Here is a 26,817-nt window from a genome sequence, read left to right as displayed (position 1 = left end):
CTACGTTCGAGAAGTGTTTGGAAATGGCATGTTTTCCTGGACTTTAGACGTGCCTTCTTCGAATGTGTTCATCCAATAAGTTTAGAAACAACCGCATAAGGAAATGAGTCTGGCATATAGCTAGGATCAGACTACAAAATGTATATGATTTCCCTTTAGATTTCAGTTCTGTGCCATTACAAATCGTTGAGAAAACTGGTTAGTATTTCTAAAATGTTTCGGTTTCTTATGACCTGCAATGCATGCCCAAAATAAAATTAGAAGTTTATTTTGTTTAGCTGGCATACAACTTTTGTGGAGAAGGTTACAGGTGCTCCTGTGGTCTAAATCTAAAGTTGGTGCATTTTCACTTCATGAGACGAAATACTACTACTATTACCTTTTTTGTTTGTAATTGCCTACGCCATGTCTTTATAGTCCCTATAAGTGTCCATATGACTAAAAATTCCAAGCTTCCGCCATATCAATTAGGATTTCCCTGTTAGGGATCTATACCATTTGTTCTTGCATTGGAATATTTCTTTTGTTTCGCATTGTATTGTTTTGTATCATAGCTTCTCTCAGGTTCCAGTTAGGTGCTGAAATGAAAAATGGTCCTTGCCCTTCCGGTTTTCATTGAGAAAGCCCTCTGTTGCGGGAGGCCCCGACTTAATCTTGCACTTCGGACCAAAGCATACTATTGCAAAGTCATGGACTACGAGCTCTAACATTTTTTCCGTTTTCGTGATGTAACTGGTCAAATGTAAATGTTGATTATTAATGTTTATATGTAGATGAGCGCCTTATTTTGTTATGTAAATGCCACATATACTAAGTGATATTGTACTACATTCTGAAGTTTTATGGTTTATTATGGATTATTTTGCATTTTTATTGTATATTTGTACCTAGAAATATTGTATTACATTTAGAACTACGGTTTGGGATTCTTTCAACAAGATACGCCGTATATTTTGTACATTTGATCCATTGATACACTTGAATTATTGTGATCCATTCAAGCATCTCAAAATACCATAACGTATTTTTGTCATGGCCGTTCCCCAGCGCGGTGAAGAGCGCATATTCTGCTACTCCTAGTACACTCAACTCTAGATATGTGCAAGTGCTAGTACGGTAGAGGCATGGAAAGTAGAACTTGTCTAAGCTGTTTTGAAGCAATCCCAAATACTTTCTCCATCCGATAAAAGGATGTTTTAGATTTTTCATAAATTTAGATAAATCTAAGATATTTTTTTGTAGACAGAGAAAATAATAACTTTTTGAGTCTGCTAGCTAATCGATCAAGGAGACCACGGCTTGGCAACGAGATAAAGTGTTGCCTTGAGACGCACAGACAGCCCATACAGCTCGCTCATGTCTAGCTTTGATGCCCCTACCTCCGCCGGCAGCTCCCAGTCAAAATGGTACAACACGCTTGCAAGGGCTAGCTCGATCGCCGGCGAGGCGAACCCAATCCCAGGGCAGCCCCTCCTCCCACCGCCGAATGGCACCGTCCTAAAGTCGTCATACCGCACCCCGTACTCTACCGGGCCATCCATGAATCGCTCTGGCATGAACTCCTCGACGTGTTCCCACGTCTCCGCGTCGCGGCCAATAGCCCATGCATTGATCACCACGCGCATCCGTGCCGGGACGCGGTAGCCAAGCAACTCCGTGTCCTCGAGCGTCTCCCTAGGCAATAGGAGTGGCAAAGGCGCGTGCATACGGAACGTCTCCTTGATCACAGCCCTAAGGTAGTGTAGCTTGTCGAGATGGTCCTCGTTGATGTGGTTGACGCCACTGTCGATGACGGTCGCACGGATCTCTTCCTGGAGCTTGCGCATTTCATCTGGGTGGTTGATGAGCTCCGCCATGGCCCATACCAGAGTCGTGTAGGTGGTGTCTGTCCCAGCGGCGAACATATCCTGTCAAATCATGCACAAAAGGTACTCGGTTGTGAAGGGTCTCAACTGCATGAAACATCTCAAGAGCACGAAAAAAAAAAGATATGAAGCACGTCTTAGCTGCAAATTCTACTACACGGTAAACTTGCCCAACACATAGAACCCATATAGTGGACCTCTCATGCACGAAATCAATCGGTTTAATAGCCTACTAGTCCGTTGAGATTCTTGAAATTCGACGAAATTGAATAAAACAAGACAACATGGATCTCAAAGCAAGAAACTAGGTGAATTCGATGGCACAAACATATATGAGAGCTCCTATTTCTCATGAAACCCAGTTGAAAAGACGATCTCAACTGTAGGAAAATCACGGTTGAGCAGCCACCAGCATTTTAATTGCAGAAAAAACACAATTAAAATTTCATACAGTATACGACTCTCCACGGCAGTAAAAAGGGCTAGCTAAGACAACTCTAAAACTACTCATACTGGGAGTAATATAGATACTAACATAGTGTACTACATCCAATACCAACTAAACATTTTGGTGAGATGACAATTCATTAATTGAAAAAAGAAAGGGTTGTGGTAACTAACTATACTACCGTCACATCACACATTACAAGATAAGATGAGTTTACAGCCTAATAAATATGACTTTGTATGACATCACACGTATGTTACTACTAACTACGGAGGTAGAATAGCGCCCGCTATTAGCTAATAGCATGTAATACCGTTCTCAGCAATATTTATTTAAATACAATGCCCGTACAATCCTTCACTATAGGGAATTAACTTCACAATAAGTCTCCCTCAAAAAAGAACTTCACTATAACGCGATATAACTCTACGTACTATAGCACATTTTAAGTGCTGCTGATAGCAGCCTATTTCTTTAGTTGGATTGTGATGCTAGTGCGATCTTGCCAAGATCTCACTTACAGTCATACTTCCTGGTATAAAATTTGGTCCAAAATTTAAAATAAAATTGACAAAATAAACTACATGTGAATTCTGGTGGGATTTGACTTCGCTGCCTAACGATTAGTCACATCGTCGTCTTCTTCTGTCGAAAACATGACCCTTCCAAAAATTCATTAAGGATCTAGTAATCCTCTTGTTCCTTTTAAGAGCATATGGTTTCGTCGACCGTGAAGGCCTGGCATCCAAGCAAAACAGCAAAACGTCATGTGTGCCAACGCTACGTACCAGGACAATGGCCTTGATGGCGATCGTGTCGAACTCGACACCTCCGGCATCCTCTCCCGCCTCGCTCACATCCAACATCACGTCCACGAAGTCCCGGTGATCTTCGTCGGCGTCGCCAACAAGCCTTCCTCTGCCGAGTCGACGTTGGCGGTGATCCGCGATGACCCGCTCGAGCAGCTCATCCATTACCCTGCTCGTCCGAGCCGCCTTGGCGTCTATCCCCATCAGCGTGTCCACCCACGCCAGCAACGGCACGAACTCCCCCACCGTGACCATTCCCAGTAGCTCCTCGAAGTCGGCGAACACCTCCGACAGGCCGTCGCCGATACCATACCCGCTGTTGTCACCGAACGTGGCCAGCGAGATGACTGCGTTGGTGTAGGAGATGAACTCGTGGGTCAGGTTCACCACGGCGCAACCATCCGGCCGCAAGGCGCATGCGACACGTCGGATGCGGTCGAGCAGCGCTGCGGCCTGCAGCTCACGGACACGGCGGAAGGAGGCGACGCGGCGAGCGCTGAGGAAGTGGAGCACGCACACGCGTCGCGCCTGGCGCCAGTGCTCCCCGTAGGGGGCAAAGGCCATGTCGCGGCCGTAGAAAAGGAGCTCTGCCATGCGCACGGGAGCACGGCTCGCGAAGGCCAGGTCGCGGGTCTTCATGACCTCCTGCGCTGCGGCAGCCGAGGAGGCCACCACGGTGGGCACGCCGCCGAGGCGCAGGAGCATGACCGGACCGTGCGCCTGCGCCAGAGACCGGAGCTTCCTATGCGGTAGGGGTCCAAGAAGTGGGAGGTGGCCGAGGATCGGAAGACCCCACGGTGACGGTGGCAACCGTTTGCCGCCATTGCTGCCGAATGGACGAGACTTCTTGGTGAAGAAGAGGAGGAAGGAGAAGATGGATACAAGCAGGGTGAAGACGGGGATGAGGAAGGGTGAATGCAAGAATGCAACAGGCGACGACACGTCCATCGTATGCATAGCAAAATGGCGAGTGCACACTCTGCTCATGTTTATGTACTTGACGATGATGCGTGCCTGGTCGAATCTTGCTAGTTTTGCCACGTGACGTGCGTGTATTCTACTGAGTAGGCAATCACAGTAGGAGTAGGGTTACCCTTCGGCGGCCGCCCTTTCATTTGTCCTTGTACACTCTGTAACCTTATCGCCTCAAAAGACAAACCCGTCGAGATCTAAATCCGCGCGCATTGCCCCTACCTAGCACGGCATTGTCGTCGGTCATTGAGTTCGTGTTCGCCGAGTGGCGTTCAGCACTCGTATGGTAGCACATGGACAGTTTAGACAGGTTTGGGCTTAGGGATCGAAACTCCCGGCGGTTTGATTTGCTCTGCAGGCTTGCTTCAGTATAACCCTTTCCTAAACTCAACCAAACCTATCCGATGAGGTATAAGTTCATGTCTAAACCCAAAATCTAAATCAATGTATGCATAGGTAAAGATATACCGTGTTATAAAAGCGACAAGCAAATAACGAAGAACGAAACAAGAACACACGCAGGGGACACAAGATTTAACGTGGAAAACCCCTTCCAACACAGAAGGGGAAAAAACCACGGGCGCCAGCCAGCAAAACTTCACTATATCGGGAGGTGTTTACAAACGCCGTGGGTTATCTTATAATCTGATTAATCCTAGCCGGCGGCTTACAAGATGTATATATAGGCGGTGCCAACGATCCGTACCATACCCATAGAAGATTAACCCTAGCCGGCGGCTTACAAGATGTATATATTAACACCTGCTACTACAGCAGAATTTTTTGAAATTAAACCTACTTTACTAAATCTTGTTATGAGAGAGCAATTTTCTGGTGTTAGTTCTGATGATGCTGCCGCCCATCTTAATAATTTTGTTTGCTTTGTGAAATGCAAAAGTATAAGGATGTAGATGGTGACATTATAAAATTAAAATTATTTCCTTTCTCCTTAAGAGGAAGAGCTAAAGATTGGTTGCTATCTTTGCCTAAGAATAGTATTGATTCATGAACTAAATGTAAGGATGCTTTCGTTGGTAGATATTATCCTCCTGCTAAAATTATATCTTTGAGAAGTAGCATAACGAATTTTAAGCAATTGGATAATGAGCATGTTGCTCAAGCATGGGAAAGAATGAAATCTTTGTTCAAAAATTGCCCTACCCATGGACTGACTACTTAGATGATCATCCAAACCTTTTATGCAGGACTGAATTTTTCTTCACGGAACCTATTGGATTCAGCTGCTGGAGGTACTTTTATGTCCATCACTCTAGGCGCCACAACAAAACTTCTTGATGATATGATGATTAATTACTCTGAATGGCACACGGAAAGGGCTCCACAAGGTAAGAAGGTAAATTCTGTTGAAGAAACCTCCTCCTTGAGTGATAAGATTGATGCTATTATGTCTATGCTTGTGAATGGTAGATCTAATGTTGATCCTAATAATGTTCCCTTAGGTTTATTGGTTGCTCAAGAAGAGCATGTTGATGTGAACTTCATTAAAAATAATAATTTCAACAACCATGCTTATAGGAATAATACTGGTAACAATTATAGGTCATATCCTTCTAACAATAGCAATGGTTATGTTAATTCTTATTGGAATTCTTACAACAATAATAGGAGTGTACCCCCTGGTCTTGAAGCCATGCTCAAAGAATTTATTAGTACACAAACTGCTTTTAACAAATCTGTTGAAGAAAAGCTTGGCAAAATTGATATTTTTGCTTCTAAAGTTGATAGTCTTGCTGCTGATGTTGATCTTTTGAAATTGAAAGTTATGCCTAATGAAGATAAAGATATTAAATCATTTGCTACAGCAAACGCCATCCAAGTTCGAATTGATGAAAATATTAGATTGATGGCTAAATTGCATGCTAGGTGGGAAAAAGAAGAAAAAACTAAAGAGAATAATGTAGCTAAAGTTTGGACTATTACCACCACTAGTAATGCTAATGCTTCACATGTTGCTACACCCCCTACTATCAATGGTAAAATAATTGGTGTTAGCAATGTCTCTACTCCTAATGCAAAGCGTTCAAAACTGACTGAAACTGGTAAAACTGCTGAAACTGCTTGTGATAAAACTGCTGAAATTTTTCAAAATATTGGGGACAATCATCCCATTGCTTTAGATCATAATGGTTTAGATTTTGATGATTGTCACATCTCTGAAGTTATAAAGTTCTTACAAAAACTTTCTAAAAATCCTAATGCTAGTGCTATAAATTTGGCCTTTACAAAACATATTACAAATGCTCTCATTAAAGCTAGAGAAGAGAAACTAAAACTTGAAACTTCTATTCCTAGGAAGTTAGAAGATGGTTGGGAGCCCATCATTAAGATGAAAGTCAATGATTTTGATTGTAATGCTTTATGTGATCTTGGTGCAAGTATTTCTGTTATGCCTAAGAAAATCTATGATATGCTTGACTTGCCACCATTGAAAAATTGTTATTTGGATGTTTATCTTGCTGATAATTCTACAAAGAAACCTTTGGGGAGGATTGATAATGTTCGCATTACGGTTAACAATAACCTTGTCCCCGTTGATTTTGTTGTCTTGGATATTCAATGCAATGCATCTTGTCCCATTATTTTGGGAAGACCTTTTCTTCGAACCGTTGGTGCTATTATTGATATGAAGGAAGGTAATATTAAATATCAATTTCCTCTCAAGAAGGTATGGAACACTTCCCTAGAAAGAGAATGAAGTTACCTTTTGATTCTATTATTAGAATAAATTATGATGTTGATGCTTCATCTCTTGATAATACTTGATTCACACTTTCTGCGCCTAGCTGAAAGGCGTTAAAGAAAAGCGCTTATGGGAGACAACCCATGATTTTACTACAACACTTTTGTTTTATATTTGAGTCTTGGAAGTTGTTACTACTGTAGCAACCTCTCCTTATTATTATTTTATTGTATTGTTGTGCCAAGTAAAGTCTTTGATAGTAGAGTTGATACTAGATTTGGATTGCTGTGCAGAAACAAAATTCTTACTGTCACGAAATTGAGTCGCCCCGTCTGTAGGTAACTCAGAAAAATATGCCAATTTACGTGCGTGATCCTAAGATATGTAGGCAACTTTCATTAAATTTGAGCATTTTCATCTGAGCAAGTTTAGTGCCCCAGAAAAATACGTCTTTACGTACTGTTCTGTTTTGACAGATTCTGTCTTTTATTTTGCATTGCCTGTTTTGCTATGTTTGATGGATTACTTTGTTCCATTAACTTTCAGTAGCTTTGTGCAATGTCCAAAAGTGTTAAGAATGATTGTGTCACCTCTGAATATGTGAATTTTTGATTATGCACTAACTCTTTAATGAGTTTGTTTTGAGTTTTGTGTGGAGGAAGTTTTCAAGGATCAAGAGAGGAGGATGATACAATATGATCAAAGAGAGTGAAAGCTCTAAGCTTGGGGATGCCCCCGTGGTTCATCCCTGCATATTTCAAGAAGACTCAAGCATCTAAGCTTGGGGATGCCCAAGGCATCCCCTTCTTCATCGACAAATTATCAGGTTCCTCTAGTGAAACTATATTTTTATTCGGCCACATCTTATGTGCTTTACTTGGAGCGTATTTATGTTCTTGTTTTTGTTTTGTTTGAATAAAATTGGATCCTAGCATTCACTATATGGGAGAGAGACACGCTCCGCTATTGCGTATGAACACATATGTTCTTAGCTTTATTCTTAATGTTCATGGCGAAGGTTGAAACTGCTTCGCTAATTGTTAAATGGTTGGAAACAGAAAATGCTACATGTGGTAATTAGTATAATGACTTGAATAATTTAATACTTGGCAATTGTTGTGCTCATATAGATCATGTTTAAGCTCTTGCATCATGTACTTTGCACCTATTAGTGAAGAAATACCGTAGAGCTTGCTGACATTTGGTTTGCATGATTGGTCTCTCTAGAGTCTAGATATTTTCTGGTGAGGGTTTGAACAACAAGGAAGACAGTATAGAGTCTTATAATGCTTGCAATATGTTCTTATGTAAGTTTTGCTGTACCGGTTCATACTTGTGTTTGCTTCAAACAATCTTGCTAGCCTAAGCCTTGTATTGAGAGGGATTACTTCTCGTGCATCCAAAATCCTTGAGCCAAAAACTATGCCATTTGTGTCCACCATACCTACCTACTACATGGTATTTCTCTGTCATTCCAAAGTAAATTTCTTGAGTGCTACCTTTAAAATTCCATTCTTTATCTTTGCAATATATAGCTCATGGGAAAAATAGCCTTAAAAACTATTGTGGTATTGAATATGTACTTATGTATCTTATTTCTTAATAAGTTGCTTGTTGAGCGATAACCATGTTCCTGGAGACGCCATCAACTATTTCACCTTTGTTGAATATCATGTGAGTTGCTATGCATGTTCGTCTTGTCTGAAGTAAGGGTGATTTATGATGATCAAATGGTTTGAGTATGCATATTGTTAGAGAAGAACATTGGGCCGCTAACTAAAGCCATGATCCATGGTGGAAGTTTCAGTTTGGACAACAATCCTCAATCTCTTATGAGAATTTTATCTGTTGTTGAATGCTTATGCATTAAAGAGGAGTCCATTATCTGTTGTCTATGTTGTCCCAGTATGGATGTCTAAGTTGAGAATAATCAAAAGCGAGAAATCCAATGCGAACTTTCTCCTTAGACCTTTGTACAGGCGACATAGAGGTACCCCTTTGTGACACTTGGTTGAAACATATGTTATGCTATGATAATCCATGTAAATCCAAGCTAATTAGGATAAGGTGCGGGCACTATTGGTAATCTATGCATGAGGCTTGCAACTTATAAGATATCTTATACATAACACATATGCATTATTACTACCGTTGACAAAATTGTTTCTATGTTTTCAAAATAAAAGCTCTAGCACAAATATAGCAATCCATGCTTCCCTCTGCGAAGGGCCATTCTTCTACTTTTATGTTGAGTCAGTTTACCTACTTCTTTCTATCTTAGAAGCAAACACTTGTGTTAACTGTGTGCATTGATTCTTACATGTTTACCTATTGCATTCATCATATTACTTTGTGTTGACAATTATCCATGAGATAAACATGTTGAAGTTGAAAGCAACTGCTGAAACTTATATCTTCCTTTGTGTTGCTTCAATGCCTTTACTAGGAATCTATTGCTTTATGAGTTAACTTCTATGCAAGACTTATTGATACTTGTCTTGAAAGTACTATTCATGAAAAGTCTTTGCTATATGATTCAGTTGTTTAATCATTGTCTTTACCATTGCTTCGAATCACTTCATTCATTACATATGCTTACAATAGTATTGATCAAGATTATGATAGCCTGTCACTTAAGAAATTATCTTTGTTATCGTTTACCTACTCGAGGACGAGTAGGAACTAAGCTTGGGGATGCTTGATACGTCTCAAACGTATCTATAATTTCTTATGTTCCATGCTACTTTATTGATGATACTCACATGTTTTATACACACTTTATGTCATATTTATGCATTTTCTGGCACTAACCTATTGCCAAGATGCCGAAGAGCCAGTTGCTGTTTTATGTTGTTTTTGGTTTCAGAAATCCTAGTAAGGAAATATTCTCGGAATTGGACGAAATCAACGCCCAGGGTCTTATTTTTCCACGAAGCTTCCAGAAGTCCGAAAGGGAAACGAAGTGGGGCCACGAGGCGCCGCCACGCTAGGGCGGCACGGCCCTACCGTGTGGGCCCCTCGTGACGCCCCCTGACCTGCCCTTCCGCCTATAAAAAGTCTTTGTCGCGAAAACCCCAGTACCGAGAGCCACGATACGGAAAACCTTCCAGAGACGCCGCCGCCGCCAATCCCATCTCGGGGGATTCAGGAGATCGCCTCCGGCACCCTGCCGGAGAGGGGAATCATCTCCCGGAGGGCTCTTCATCCCCATGATCGCCTCCGGATTGATGTGTGAGTAGTTCACCCCTGGACCATGGGTCCATAGCAGTAGCTAGATGGTTGTCTTCTCCTCATTGTGCTATCATTGTTGGATCTTGTGAGCTGCCTAACATGATCAAGATCATCTATTTGTAATGCTACATGTTGCGTTTGTTGGGATCCGATGAATATGGAATACTATGTTATGTTGATTATCAATCTATCATCTATGTGTTGTTTATGATCTTGCATGCTCTCTGTTGCTAGTTGAGGCTCTGGCCAAGTTGATACTTGTAACTCCAAGAGGGAGTATTTATGCTCGATAGTGGGTTCATGCCTCCATTAAATTTGGGACAGTGACAAAAAGTTCTAAGGTTGTGGATGTGCTGTTGCCACTAGGGATAAACCATCAATGCTTTGTCTAAGGATATTTGTGTTGATTACATTACGCACCATACTTAATGCAATTGTCTGTTGTTTGCAACTTAATACTGGAAGGGGTGCGGATGCTATCCCGAAGGTGGACTTTTTAGGCATAGATGCATGCTGGATAGCGGTCTATGTACTTTGTCGTAATGCCCAATTGAATTTCACACTACTCATCATGATATGTATGTGCATTGTTATGCCCTCTTTATTTGTCAATTGCCCAACTATAATTTGTTCACCCAACATGCTATTTCTTATCGGAGAGACACCTCTAGTGAACTGTGGACCCCGGTCCATTCTTTTACATCGAATACAATCTACTGCAATACTTGTTTTTACTGTTCTTCACAAAAATCATTTTCCACACCATACATTTAATCCTTTGTTTACATCAAGCCGGTGATATTGACAACCTCACTGTTAAGTTGGGGCAAAATATTTTGATTGTGTTGTGCAGGTTCCACGTTGGCGCCGGAATCCCTCGTGTTGCGCCGCACTACACTCCGTCACCAACAACCTTCATGTGTTCCTTGACTCCTACTGGTTCGATAAACCTTGGTTTCTTACTGAGAGAAAACTTGCTGCTGTACGCATCATACCTTCCTCTTGGGGTTCCCAACGGACGAGTGCTTTACCGTCACAAGGAAGCTACTTTGGCACCATTGCAATCCAACTCCCACGTCAACTACGCGCAAGCAAGGTAGCACATGAAAATTTACTTGGAATGGTTTGAAATGCCATGCATAGGTATTTATGGTGGACACTTTGGAATAACTTGGTTTTCAGGGGTTTGGAAGCACGAGCAGCATTCCCGCTCAGTACAAGTGAAGGCTAGCAATAGACTGGGAAGCGACAATCAAGAGAGCAATTACCGTCATAATCATGCTTGCGACAAAATAAAATTAACGGAGGCATAAAAGTGATACAAGAACAGTGAAGCAAAGTAAATCATCGAGGCTTAATTGACTTTTGTTTTTCAGTCATATGCATGCGTGAGCATGTGCCAAGTCAATTCAAATGAATTATTCAGAGGAGGATACCACAATGTCATACCTATCTATGAATAAAACAATGCAAGCAAATATTTATGACATGCTACTCATTATTAATAATTGAAGCTAAACATGAGAGATCGTGAACTACTAGACTTTCATTAAATGACATATACCTCACATGAACCAAGTAACATGCTCACATGGATGAGTATATGTACAAAAATGAAAACAAATAGAGTTCATACCAGCCTCTCACCACAGTCGAGTTGTCGTAGATCGTCATTATTGCCTTTCACTTGTGTGGCTTGAATAATATGAAATGAAAACCAAGCTCCAACCACCGGAGACGGCTGAACTCCATAATAAACTTTACAAAATCGAAGAAGAACAACAAATATTTTTTTTGTTTTCGAATTGGAGTCACCGAACGAAAGTAAAATCTTTTTGGATTTTCTCATAGCAAACAAACGATAGTAAATAAAGCAAAATAGAAAAAAGAAACCAAATAAACAAATGATAAAGAGAAACAACAGAAATATTTTTGGTCTTTTTGTGTTTCAGAAAAGCAACAAAGCAAAAACAAGAGAATAAAAACTAAAAGAGTCACACAAAAGCAAAGTGGCAGAAATCTGCCAAAACTTGACAGCAGTACAGTAATTATATTTTTTTAGAAAATCTTCTGCTGTTCAACTCGAAAAGTGCTCAACTAATGAAAGTTAGATAATAACCTGGGGAACATGCAAAAAAATTGGCTTCTCAAAATAACGTCTGGCTATTTTTAGGAATTTTTTAGTGTCAGTCCAGAATCTGTTTTTTAGACAGCACTTCCCCAAATATCATCTTCCTCATATTAGAGGCAACCATCGGCACACAAATGAAATAAAAAGGTAAAAGTAAAGGTTACTACAGTAGCAACAACCTTAAAAAACTAAAATAAGAACCTACTGAAATAAAAATAACCGAAAGAGAAATAACCAAAAGAAGCGAAACAAGTATATACAAATGACCGGCAATTGTAATATGCAAAGAATGAGTGATGCCGGCGTACCTCCCCCCAAGCTTAGGCTTTCGGTCTAAGTGGAGATCAACCCCAGCGAGGGTCAGGGTTCCACGCCGGTGGATCATACATGGCGTGGTCGTAATAAGATCCCTGTGCAGAAGAAGAGGATGAAGGCTCCACATGCCCAAAATGCTGATGTGAAGAACTTGCTGCGTCGGACGACAAGTCGAGGGGTTCCTCGGCCTCCTCTATGCCGTCCCCTGCGTGATGGCCGCTCCTCTCACTCTCATCCGAGAAGCTTCTACCTCGACAGATCATCTCGTATAGATTCAAGAGTTGCTGTGGCAGCCCCTAATCTTCTCATGTGATCCCCACTGTGGCACTTTAATAGCTGCACAAAAATCATCGAAGGGCAAGTTGATAGTTTTATTGTAGATTTTATATTGAAGCATGGGGTTAGGTTGGGACCAATGGAATTTAAAATCCTGCACCACTGACATGGTTAGTTTTGCATATTGGTAAGGTTCACCAACAACAAAATCCTCTAACCCTGCATTAGAAATTAGATTTTGAACATCCTGAAAAATTCCTGCACTCCTCATGAAATCGGTGCATGGGTAGTAGGAGGGAAACACCCCCTCTTCACGGTGGACTCTCATAACGTCATGCACCTCCAATTCATGTTGGTTAAGTTGGTGTCTATTCCACTCCATTTTCTGAAATTTTTCAACAATCATTATAAAAGTTGATTTTGAGACATATAAATGAGGGAAACTACTATAGGAACTTGATAGAGTACTAAACATGCATCACAACTAATTTATACAACTTAGAACAAGCATGCAAACTCACTTAACATGTCACCTACAGCAGCAAAATACTCAAGTTATAGTCAACCAAACAAAATTCTATTTGGATAATCGGAGGAGTCACATACCGGAGAACAAATGCCCCAAATCTCAGCAGCAAAGATGGGCTGAGCAAGGAGATCGAAAATCTCGAGCAAGAACAGCAAGAAACTCGGGTTTGAACAATAGTGGTGTGTTTTCCCGTGGAAGAGAGTGGAGTGGTAGGTGGATAAGTGAGTGGAGGGCTAGGTGGGGCCCTCCCCACAGGGTGGCGCGCCCCCCATGCTGGCCGCGCCGGCACATGGGGTGCAGCCCTGGGGTGCCCCACTGGTCAGCCCCAGGCACTCCCAGGTTGCAAATTTAAAAATAGGAGTCATAGTTTTAAATAGCGGGCTATAGGATATAGCCATGACCTCCGAAAAAGGCTATAGCCAGGCTATAGCGGGCTATAGCCACCTTTTAGCACGCGAATGCCTTTAGCCGCACCTTGCTCGAAAGGCTATAGCCGGGCTATAGCGGGGCTATAGCCGGCTATTTAAAACTATGAATAGGACCAGTGGTATAATTTTTGTAAATTTTTCAAAACTTCAAAAAATGCACATTTCTGGGTGTTAAAATAATTTTTTCAGGGCAGAAAAAGATTTTCAAAATTTTAAACAACTAAAGTATCTTGCAAAACAAGTAGTATTACAGAAAGTAAAACAAGTGTGGAGAAAGAAAGAAATGTTGTTCAGCTCTTCCATGCATTTAAAATGTACTTGTTAACAAGGTTGATCAAGTCTTGCCACCAAATAAATTTTACATGACATAAGAAGAAATAAACCTCAAATCAATCAAGTTACCTTATATTGTATTGATATGGACCCAATCATAATATTTTGATATCCTTCTTTAGGCTCATATATAGGACAATCAATAACTCCCACTTTGATAGTTCTCAAATTAGAAATTGTATTAACCCCATATACTTTATCAATCTTCTTGGGAAAATAAACAGTATGCTCCTTGTCATCAACATTGAAAGTAACTTTTCCTTTATTGCAATCAATAACAGCCCCTGCAGTGTTAAGAAAAGGTCTTCCAAGAATAATAGATATATTATCATCTTCAGGCATTTCCAACACAACAAAGTCAATTAATATTAAGCAATTATTAGCAACTTGAACAGGAACATCCTCACATATACCAACAGGAACAACAGTAGATTTATCAGCCATTTGCAAAGATATATCGGTTGGTATCAACTTATCTAAATAAAGTCTCTTGTAAAGAGAAAAAGGCATAACACTAACTCCTGCTCCCAAATCACATAGAGCAGTTCTAACATAATTATTCTTGATGGAACAAGGGATAGTTGGTATACCTGGGTCTCCCAGCTTCTTTGGAACCTTGCCATTGAAAGAGTAATTAGCAAGCATAGTGGAAATCTCCTCATTAGGAATCTTCCTTTTGATAGAGACAATATCTTTCATATACTTTGAATAAGGAGGCAATTTAATAGCATCAGTCAAAGGAATTTGCAAGAACAAAGGTTTCATCCAATCACGAAATTTATTATAGTCTTCTTCCTCCTTTGATTTAAATTTCTTAACAGGAAAAGGCATTTGCTTTTGAACCCAAGGTTCTCTTTCATTACCATGTTTCTTAGCAATGAAATCTTCTTTAGTGTACTTTTTATTTTTAGCCTGCTTTTCAGGTTCATCTTCAACCTCTTCTTTATCAGAAACATCATTCTTGTCATTATCTTTATCATGTTCATTACCACTTTCAGTTTCAGCATCAGAAATAGAAATACTATTAGGATCATTAACAGGTTCAGAAGATTCTACAACAGTTTTATGTTTCTTCTTCTTTTTCTTAGAAGGAGCACTAGTTTCTTTAGTTCGTTGAGAATCTTGTTCAACTCTTTTGGGATGCCCCTCAGGATATAGAGGATCCTGAGTAGAAACACCACCTCTAGTTGTTACTTCATAAGCATGTTTTTCTTTAGAAGTATTTTTTAACAAGTCATTTTGCACTTTAGTGAGTTGATCAATTTGAGTTTGAACCATATGAAAATGTTTAACAAGCATCTTAACATCATTGGAGGTTCTCTCCACAATATCATGCAATTTACTAATAGCTTGAGAATTTTCCATTAAATGATTCTCTACTCTCATATTAAAGTTATCTTGCTTAACAACATAATTATCAAATTCATCTAAACATTGATTAGGAGGTTTTGAGTAAGGAATATCTCCTTTATCAAAGCGTTGAAGAGAATGTACCTCAATTATGGATGAAGGGGGAGTTATCTTACATAAATCTTCTATGGGAGGTAAATTATTCACATCTTCAGATTTAATACCTTTCTCTTTAAGAGATTTTTGGCTTCCTTCATATCTTCATCATTTAATTCAATCATATCTTCAATATTGGTGTTGGAGTTTGTTCAGGTGTAGTCCAATCATCATGATTTTGGCTTATTCTAGCCATTAATTCTCCAGCTTCGTCTGGGGTTCTTTTCCTGAAAATACAACCAGCACAACTATCCAGGTATGCCCTAGACTCAATGGTTAGTCCACTATAAAATATATCAAGTAAGTCATGCTTTTCCAAATCATGTCCAGGCCGGGCTCTAAGAAGAGAGCAAAACCTTGCCCAAGCTTCAGGCAATTTCTCTCCATCTTCCTGGTCAAAACTATAAATTTTCTGCAAAGCAATATGTTGAGCACTAGCAGGAAAATATTTTCGAAAGAAAACATCAAGCAAACCATTTGCACTATCAATAGAATCAGGAGGCAAACTATTCACTACAAGAAAATTTGCCATGGCCGACGAAGTTGAAGTCGCGCCGTGGTTGCTGGTGCACCATGGCCGACGATTTTTGGTCTCTCCGCTGTGCATGTCAAAATGTTTTTTTTCTCGTTTTTGAGGCCACCTAGCCCGACGAAAACGGCCAAAACGTCGCGTATGGTATCCCGGGACGTGGTGCATCTCGAATTCTCGGGTTCGCCGGCCGAGTCAACGCAAATCCGCACCGCCGAGGGATGTAGGGCCCAGATGGCAGCCTCTCTGGCATTGTTTTTTTTCTCGATCGCGCCATCTCGTTCAACGCTCTCCGATCGAGCCGTTTACGATGCAGGATCATGGGTCCCGCATGTCATCCTCTATGAACCAAAATTCTTTCTATTCTTGGATTTTTTTGACCCCTGATTTCTGGCTACTTCCTTTTTCTTTTGATCCCTTGCCGCCTTGGAAACGTTGAGACCGCTGCTGCTAATTGGGACCCGCATGTCATCCTCTATGAGCAATCAACTTTCTTTTCTTGGAGTTTTTTTGGCACCTCATATTTGGTCACTTGCCTTTTTCTTTCGATCCCCTGCCGCCTCTCAAACGGTGACACCGCTGCTACTAAATGGGACCCGCATGTCATCCTCTATGTACTATAAAACTTTTTTTTCTTGGATTTTTTTGGCACCTCATATTTGGTCACTTACCTTTTTCTTTCGATCCCCTGCCGCCTCTCAAACGGTGAGACCGCTGCTGCTAAATGGGACCCGCATGTCATCCTCTATGTACTACAAAACCTTATTTTCTTGGAGTTTTTTTTGGCACCTCATATTTGGTCACTTGCCTTTTTCTTTCGATCCCGTGCAGCCTCTCAAACGGTGATACCGCTACTGCTAAATGGGACCCGCATGTCATCCTCTATGTACAATCAATTTTCTTTTCTTGAATTATTTTTGGCTCCTGATATTTGGTCACTTGCCTTTCCTTCGATCTCATGCCACGTTTGAAACGTTGAGGAACCTGCAGGCTCATGGGACCCGCATGTCATCCTCTATGTACTATAAAACTTTATTTTCTTGGATTTTTTTTGGCACCTCATATTTGGTCACCTGCCTTTTTCTTTCGATCCCCTGCCGCCTCTCAAACGGTGATACCGCTGCTGCTAAATGGGACCCGCATGTCATCCTCTATGTACAATCAAGTTTCTTTTCTTGAATTATTTTTGGCTCCTGATATTTGGTCACTTGCATTTTTCTTTCGATCTCATGCCACGTTGGAAACGTTGAGGAACCTGCTGGCTCATGGGACCCGCATGTCATCCTCTATGTGCTATAAAAGTTTATTTTCTTGGGTTTTTTCTCACCCTCTGATTTTTGGCTATTTCCTTTTTCTTTTGATCCCCTGCCGCCTTGGAAACGTTGAGTAAGCTGCTGACTCATGGGACCCGCATGTCATCCTCTATGTACAATCAACTTTCTTTTTCTTTTGATCTCAAGCCGCATTTGAAACGTTGAGACCGCTGCTGCTAATTGGGACCCGCATGTCATCCTCTATGTACAATAAAGTTTTTTTCTTGGATTATTGCTGTCTACTCTTGGCTTCTATTCCTGTAGACAGTGTTGGGCCTCCAAGAGCAGAGGTTTGTAGAACAGCAGCAAGTTTCCCTCAAGTGAATCACCCAAGGTTTATCGAACTCAGGGAGGTAGAGGTCAAAGATATCCCTCTCAAGCAACCCTGCAATCACGATACAAGAAGTCTCTTGTGTCCCCAACACACCTAATACACTTGTCAGATGTATAGGTGCACTAGTTCGGCGAAGAGATAGTGAAATACAAGTAATATGGATGAATGTGAGTGGCAATAACAATCTGAAATAAATATGGCAGCGAGTAAACATGTAGCAGAACAGTAAATAAACGGAGATTCGATATTTGGAAACAAGGCCTAGGGATCCTACTTTCACTAGTAGACACTCTCAACATTGATCACATAACTGAAACTACTCTTCACTCTCTTGTTGGATAACAAACACCATTCATTGTGTAGGGCTACAAGAGCATCCTCAAGCCGGAGTTAACAAGCTCCACAACATCCGGAGTTCATATTTAAGTAACCTCAGAGTGCATGATAGACCATTGCAATTTAGACCGAGTACTAACATAACATACACACTATCAACAATAGCTATGAAAGGGGGAATAGATCGCATCAATACTATCATAGTAATCGTTAACTTCATAATCTACAAGAGATCACAATCATAGCTTATACCAAGTACTACATGATGCACACACTGTCAACATTACATCATGGAGGAGGAATAGACTAATTTAATAACATCACTAGAGTAGCACATAGATGATATTCAACTAGATCACAAAGAGAGAGATGAACCACATAGCTACGGTAGATCCCTCAGCCTCGGGGGAGAACTACTCCCTCCTCATCATGGGAAGCAGCAGCGGCGATGAAGATGGCGGTGGTGTCGATGGAGATGCCTTCCGGGGGCACTTCCCCGTCCCGGCAGCGTGCCGGAACAGAGACTTCTGTCCCCCGAATCTTGGCTTCGCGATGGCGGCGGCTCTGGAAGGTTTTCCGTATCGTGGCTTATTCCTCTGGAAGTTTTAGGTCACCAGGGCTTATATAGGCGAACAAACGGAGTCGAAAGGGGTCTGGGGGACCCACACACCAGGGGGCGCGCCCCCCCTCTGGCCGCGCCGCCATACTGTGTGGGGGCCCTGGGCCTCCCCTCTGGTCCTTCTTCGGTGTTCTGGAAACTTCGTGGAAATATAAGATCGTGGGCCTTGATTTCGTCCAATTCCAAGAATATTTCCTGTGTAAGATTTCTGAAACCAAAAACAACAGAAAATAGGAACTGGCACTTCGGCATCTTGTTAATAGGTTAGTTCCGGAAAACGCATAAAATCATCATAAAGTGTGAACAAAACATGTAGGTATTGTCATAAAACAAGCATGGAACATCAGAAATTATAGATACGTTGGAGACGTATCAGCATCCCCAAGCTTAGTTCCTACTCGCCCTCGAGTAGGAAACGATAACAAAGATAATTTCTGAAGTGACATGCTACTAACACAATCTTGATCCAATAATTATGTAAAGCATATGAGCTGAGATCAAATCATTCAAAGCAAATGTCTATAGTTGATATAAGAGATGATAATGCAAGAGTTAAACAAGCTAGAAGTTTTCATGAACTATTGCTTTAATGACATGAAACCGTACAAAGTTCCTTAAAGATGTTTTAAATATCCAGCATAGAAGTTCTATCCTTTATTCCAAGCATCAAGTAAATTTTCACAACAAAGAAGGATTCAGTCAAGTAAAAATAAACATGAACGTCATGAATCAACTGTTTCGAAGTCTACTCAACCGGTGAGCGCAAGCATTTGGTATTGGCACCAGGATGTTATGGCATAAAGAACGTTAATGGGGGTTTGGAAGGCCAAATGGAAGAAAGTCTTACAAAGCTGTAAGTGATCATTAGACAAGAGGAAGTCTTATGATCGAAGCTATGCAAGGAGTAGTGATTGCCATGCAACGGATGCACATAGAGCTATATGTGTATGAAAGCTCTCCAATGGAACTAGTGGGGGTGCATCCAACTTGGTTGCTCACGAAGACCTAGAGCACTTTTGAGGAAGCTCATCATTGGAATATACAACCCAAGTTCTATAGTGTAAATTCCCCACATAGTTATACTAGTAAAACATGAAAACTCTCTCATATGGAGTATAGGTGCTAAACATGAGCACAAATGATGACTATGAATATTGCAGGTGCTAAAACATGAGCACAAGTGTGGATAAAAGATAGTAATGTTGCCCCCTTTTTCTTTATTCTTTCCTCTTTTTTTTCTTTTTTTTCTCTCTTTTTTTTCCTTTTTTTCTCTCTTTTTGGTGGCCTCCATGGCTCTTTTCACTTTTAGGGGCAACATCCTAATATGACAACACACTTTTGGTACAAATAACTCATAATGAATAAAACATGATGTATAAAACTGTATGCCTCTACCAGTGTAGCAGGATGTGCAATGATCTAGCGTAACATGGGTAAACCATACATCAGCTGTATAGAATCATGCAAAGCAATATATAAATAATAAATGACAACAAGTCATGTAATGTAAAATGGAAGTTGCATGGCAATATATCTCGGAACAGCTATGGAAATGCTGTGGTAGGTAGGTATGGTGGCTGTTTTGAGGAAGATGTATGGCTTATGTGTAGGGGGACAAGAGAAAGTCCTCACGGGTTTGGATGTACTGGCGAAGTATGCACAATTCTCAATGTGAGCAAAAGGCAATGCACAGTACCGAAGAGGCTAGCAAATTTGGATGGTGGAAGTGCCAAAAACCGTAGCTTAACATTAGTCAAAAACAACTCACAAGCTTATTGCAAACATCTAGCAGGTTCAACATTAAGAGCATGATTAAAATTTACTCCAAGGAGGGCCGTTCACGGTGGCACAAGTACCCCGCTAGCTCCCTCGACCTTCAGCACAACTTAGTTATTACGATGAACTCTCATACATGGAAAGCTATCAAGTCCAACTACACCTTCAACCATTTAAGTAGAGTTTGTAGTACGGCACAAGCTTAAAGACAACAATCCACTACTAATTTTAACTTATTTATCCAGCAAGCTTTACCATCTAAATACCTCAAAACGTTTGCAAAGAATCAGGTTATCAAAGCTCAATGATCTACAAGATTATGCAAGTATTTCATTATATCACTACCACATGCAACATTTTTTGAACCAACCAAATAATAATGAACGAAGCAGTGTCAACCTTCGTCATGAACATTAAAAGCAAAGCTAAGAACACCAGTGTTCATATGAACGAGCAGAGCGTGTCTCTCTCCCACACAAGCATGAATTTATTCAGGTAATGAAAATAAAAAAACAAAAATAAAAGCAAACAGACGCTCCAAGTAAAGCACATAAGATGTGACGGAATAAAAATATAGTTTCACTAGAGGTGACCTGATAAGTTGTTGATGAAGAAGGGGATGCCTTGGGCATCCCCAAGCTTAGATGCTTGAGTCTTCTTGAAATATGCAGGGATGAACCACGGGGGCATCCCCAAGCTTAGACTTTTCACTCTTCTTGATCATATTGTATCATCCTCCTCTCTTGATCCTTGAAAACTTCCTCCACACCAAACTCAAAACAAACTCATTAGAGGGTTAGTGCATAATCAAAAATTCACATATTCAGAGGTGACATAATCATTCTTAACACTTCTGGACATTGCACAAAGCTACTGAAAGTTAATGGAACAAAGAAATCTATCAAACATAGCAAAACAGGCAATGCGAAATAAAAGGCAGAATATGCCAAAACAGAACAGTACGTAAAGACGAATTTTTATGGGGCACTAAACTTGCTCAGATGAAAATGTTCAAATTGAATGAAAGTTGCGTACATATCTGAGGATTACGCACGTAAATTGGCAGATTTTTCTGAGTTACCTACAGACGGGGCTGCTCAATTTCGTGACAGTAAGAAATCTGTTTCTGTGCAGTAATCCAAATCTAGTATCATCTTTACTATCAAAGACTTTACTTGGCACAACAATGCAATAAAATAAAGATAAGGAGAGGTTGCTACAGTAGTAACAACTTCCAAGACACAAATATAAAACATAATTGCTGTAGTAAAATAAAAAACATGGGTTATCTCCCAAGAAGTGCTTTCTTTATAGCCATTAAGATGGGCTCAGTAATTTTAATGACGTTCTCGCAAGAAATAAGAGTTGAAGCAAAAGAGAGCATCAAAAAGCAAGTTCAAAATACATTTAAGTCTAACCCACTTCCTATGCATAGGAATCTTGTACAAAAATAAATTCATGAAGAACAAAGTGACAAGCATAGGAAGATAAAACAGGAGTAACTTCAAAATTTTCAGCATAAAGAGGGGAAACTTAATATTATTAAGATGCATATAACCATGTTTCCCTCTCTCATAATAACTTTCAGTAGCATGATGAACAAACTCAACAATATAACTATCACATAAAGCATTCTTATCATGAGTCTCATGCATAAAATAATTACTACTCCCAACGTAAGCATAGTCATTCTTATTAATTGTAGTGGGAGCAAATTCAACAAAGTAGCTATCATTATTATTCTCATCATCAAATATAGGAGGCATAGTATAATCATAATAAACTTTATCCTCCATAGTAGGTGGCACCAAAATACCACTATCATTATAATCATCATAAATGGGAGGCAAAGTATCATCAAAGTAAATTTTCTCCTCCATGCTTGGGGGACTAAAAATATCATGCTCATCAAAACCAGCTTCCCCAAGCTTAAATTCTTCCATAGCATTAGCAATAATATTGTTCAAAGAGTTCATGCTAATAACATTGCTACTCTCATGCAAATAAGGTTCCATAGGTTTTTTAATTTTCGCATCAAACAATCCATGTCTTAACTCAGGAAATAGATTAAAAAGCTCATTGTTGTTTTCCATTATGCCTAACTAGTGAAAAACAAAAACAAGAAACAAAAAGATGCAATTGCAGGATCTAAAGGAAATAGCTTCGAGAACTCACACACCGGCAATAATGCTAGGAAATAGCTTAGTAGTCGGAGGATGTGAATACCTTTTACCTTACCTCCCCGGTAACGGCGCCAGAAAATAGCTTGCTGTCTTCTGTTGACTTCTATTCCTGTAGACAGTGTTGGGCCTCCAAGAGCAGAGGTTTGTAGAACAGCAGCAAGTTTCCCTAAAGTGAATCACCCAAGGTTTATCGAACTCAGGGAGGTAGAGGTCAAAGATATCCCTCTCAAGCAACCCTGCAATCACGATACAAGAAGTCTCTTGTGTCCCCAACACACCTAATACACTTGTCAGATGTATAGGTGCACTAGTTCGGCGAAGAGATAGTGAAATACAAGTAATATGGATGAATGTGAGTGGCAATAACAATCTGAAATAAATATGGCAGCGAGTAAACATGTAGCAGAACAGTAAATAAACGGAGATTCGATATTTGGAAACAAGGCCTAGGGATCCTACTTTCACTAGTAGACACTCTCAACATTGATCACATAACTGAAACTACTCTTCACTCTCTTGTTGGATAACAAACACCATTCATTGTGTAGGGCTACAAGAGCATCCTCAAGCCGGAGTTAACAAGCTCCACAACATCCGGAGTTCATATTTAAGTAACCTCAGAGTGCATGATAGACCATTGCAATTTAGACCGAGTACTAACATAACATACACACTATCAACAATAGCTATGAAAGGGGGAATAGATCGCATCAATACTATCATAGTAATCGTTAACTTCATAATCTACAAGAGATCACAATCATAGCTTATACCAAGTACTACATGATGCACACACTGTCAACATTACATCATGGAAGAGGAATAGACTAATTTAATAACATCACTAGAGTAGCACATAGATGATATTCAACTAGATCACAAAGAGCACTACTAGGAAAAGGCCTAGCCGTAAGATGGGTGTTAGTGGCGCACCAGGAGGGCAGTGCGCCACTACTACTTAGCAGTGGCGCACCGGAAAGTGGTGGGCCACTATAAAAAATGTAGTAGTGGCGCACCTCTTCTGTGGTGCGCCACCACTAAGTTTGACCATGGGTTTGACCCAGCCTTATACATAGCAATGGCGCACCATGTAGAGGTGCGCCACAGCTATTTGATGTAGCAGTGGCGCACCTCTACATGGTGCGCCATTGCTATGTAAAGGGGATGATGGACATGTTTGGGCATCACTTAGTAGTGGCGCACCATGCTTGGTGCGCCACTGCTAAGTGGTGCCTAAACATTTCCACACCCCCCCGTGGATCGCCTTTTCGGGTTTGGAAAAAATAAAAGAAATAGATAGAAATTTCAAAAAATAAAATCCTTCGAGATGCCCATGTAATATGTGATCTAGTTTTAGTGAAACTTTGAAAATTTGAATTTCGATGTATTATGCAAAATGGCGTCATGTTTCGGTAAAACGGGATTTCTGGTTGCATACGACCTCCGATGAAAAACTTTCTTATATCAAAATCGATCTACTCAAAATTTCCTATTCGAATTCAACGGCCTAAGGCCGTTTGGACAAAAAATGGATTCGTCAATTGGAAAACAGAAACAGGACTTTTTTCAGGTTTTAGATTTTGATGAAAAAATAGAAAAAAATAGAAAAAAAAATAGCTGTGGCGCACCCATGCCTTGGTGCACCACAGCTAAGCTTCCCGCCCACGAATTTCAAAATGGCTGGGATTCAAAGTGGAAGGAGCCAGCCACTTACCCCCTCCTACCTCCTCCCTCCTCCCTCCTCCTCCACACATTCTCCTGCTCTCATTCTCCTCTCCTCCTCCTCTCCTCTCCTCCTCTCTTCACCTCTCCGCTCCTCCTATCCTCTCCTCTCCTCCTCTCTTCACCTCCGGCGACCTCCTCACTATGTCGACCTCGGGTGACCTTACTTTCCGGTGAGCTCCTCCGCTATGGTGACCTCCGGTGACCTTACTCTCCGACGATCCTCCGGCGACCCTCCGGCGACCCTCTGGCCTCCATTACCTCTAGCCTTCGTCCTCTTGTTCATCCTCTTCTACATCCTCCATCTCCTCACCTCCCCTACCTCTCTCATCCATCCTCACTGGCGGTTAGGCTAAGAAAAATGAGAATGAACATTGCACAAATAATTCTAGCGACAAAAACGAGAAAAAATAACGAGCCAAAAAAAATTCGAAAAAAATGTGCCAGATCCAGATCTAGAAATTTCAAATTTTAGTAGTGGCGCACCTTGTTTCTGTCCAGTGGCGCACCTCAGACATTTAGGAGTGGCGCACCATGAAGCTAGTAGTGGCGCACCACCTGGTGCGCCACTGCTAAGCCAAATAGCAATGGCGCACCACTAGTGCGCCACCACTAAAAGTTAGCACTGGCGTGATAGTAGTGGTGCACCAGCAGTGCGCCACTGATGGGGAATAGTGGTGCACCACTGAATAGCCATTTTCTAGTAGTGGAGAGAGATGAACCACATAGCTACGGTAGAGCCCTCAGCCTTGGGGGAGAACTACTCCCTCCTCATCATGGGAAGCAGCAGCGGCGATGAAGATGGCGGTGGTGTCGATGGAGATGCCTTCCGGGGGCACTTCCCCGTCCCGGCGGCGTGCCGGAACAGATATTTATGTCCCCCGAATCTTGGCTTCGCGATGGCGGCCGCTCTGGAAGGTTTTCCGTATCGTGGCTTATTCCTCTGGAAGTTTTAGGTCACCAGGGCTTATATAGGCGAAGAAACGGAGTCGGAAGGGGTGTGGGGGACCCACACACCAGGGGGGCGCGCCCCCCTCTAGCCGCGCCGCCATACTGTGTGGGGGCCCTGGGACTCCCCTCTGGTCCTTCTTCGGTGTTCTGGAAGCTTCGTGGAAATATAAGATCGTGGGCCTTGATTTCGTCCAATTCCGAGAATATTTCCTGTGTAAGATTTTTGAAACCAAAAACAGCAGAAAACAGGAACTGGCACTTCGGCATCTTGTTAATAGGTTAGTTCCGAAAAACGCATAAAATCATCATAAAGTGTGAACAAAACATGTAGGTACTGTCATAAAACAAGCATGGAACATCAGAAATTATAGATACGTTGGAGACGTATCAATTATCTTTGGCTCCTGATATTTTGTCACTTGCCTTTTTCTTTCGATCTCATGCCGCCTTTGAAACGTTGAGTAAGCTGCTGGCTCATGGGTCCCGCATGTCATCCTCTACGAACAATTAAAGTTTCCTTTCTTGGAGTTAATTTTTACCCCTAATTTCTGGCTATTTGCCTTTTTTTTTATCTCCTGCCCCCGTTGAAACGATGAGGATGCTGTTGGCAGGTCGGTCCCACATGTCATCCTCTGTGAACAATAAAAGTTTCCTTTGATGGATTTATTTTGAACCCCTAATTAATTTCTGGATATTTCCTTTTTTCCTTTGATCCCCTGCCGCCTTGGAATCGTTGAGGATGCTGCTGCCTCATGGGTCCCGCATGTCATCCTCTCAGAACGGTAAATGTTTCTTTTTCTTGCATTTTGTTTACCAAATGATTTTTGGCTTATTTTTTCTTTCGATCTCCTGCCGCCATTAAAACGTTGACGACGCTGCTGGCTCACAGGTCCCACATGTCAGCCTTTATAAACAATAAACGCTGAGGATGCTGCTGCCTCATGGGTCCCGCATGTCATCCTCTCAGAATGAAAATGTTTCTTTTCTTGGATTTTTTACCAACGGATTTTTGTTTTATTTTTTCTTTCCATCCCCTGCCGCCTTTAAAACATTGACGAGGCTGCTGGCTCATGGGTCCACGATGTCAGCCTCCCCGTACAAGAAACATGTGATATCTTGATTATTTTGCAGACAATACACAGTGTATTGCGCTCTGAGCTATTTCAAACGGATAAATTAAATCTTTATTTTTACATAAACAAACATATATGTTGAATCTCCTTGTTTTTTGTTTTTGCGAAGCATATGACTTTCCTGTTTTTTTTTAGAAAAATCTGAACTTTTCTGTTTTGGAGTGGACTGAAATTGTACGAGTTAAAAGGCCCAGCAGGATAGTTCGAAGGCCCAGATGTCCAGATGCAGCCCAATTGAAATATTTCTTTTCTTGGATTTTTTTCACACCCTGATTTCTGGCTACTTCATTTTTCTTTTGGTCCTGTGCCGCCTCTCAAACAGTGAGACCGCTGCTGCAAAATGGGACCCGCATGTCATCCTCTATGTACAATAAAAT

General features: G+C 41.1%; 1 protein-coding gene across 1 annotated transcript; it reads right to left on the bottom strand.

The window, feature by feature from the left end:
* Positions 1-1,283: 1,283 nt before the first annotated feature.
* Positions 1,284-4,088, bottom strand: LOC127338306 (cytochrome P450 736A117-like). The gene is made up of 2 exons (XM_051364479.2): positions 3,102-4,088; positions 1,284-1,907 (listed from the first exon to the last, which is right to left on the bottom strand). Exons 1-2 carry the CDS (start codon positions 4,077-4,079, stop codon positions 1,284-1,286), a joined length of 1,602 nt encoding a protein of 533 aa, XP_051220439.1. The 5' UTR covers positions 4,080-4,088.
* Positions 4,089-26,817: the final 22,729 nt, after the last annotated feature.

The sequence above is a fragment of the Lolium perenne genome, chromosome 3, assembly GCF_019359855.2.
Source record: "Lolium perenne isolate Kyuss_39 chromosome 3, Kyuss_2.0, whole genome shotgun sequence".
Lineage (NCBI taxonomy): Eukaryota > Viridiplantae > Streptophyta > Magnoliopsida > Poales > Poaceae > Lolium > Lolium perenne.
This window is presented reverse-complemented; position numbering and strand designations above follow the sequence as displayed.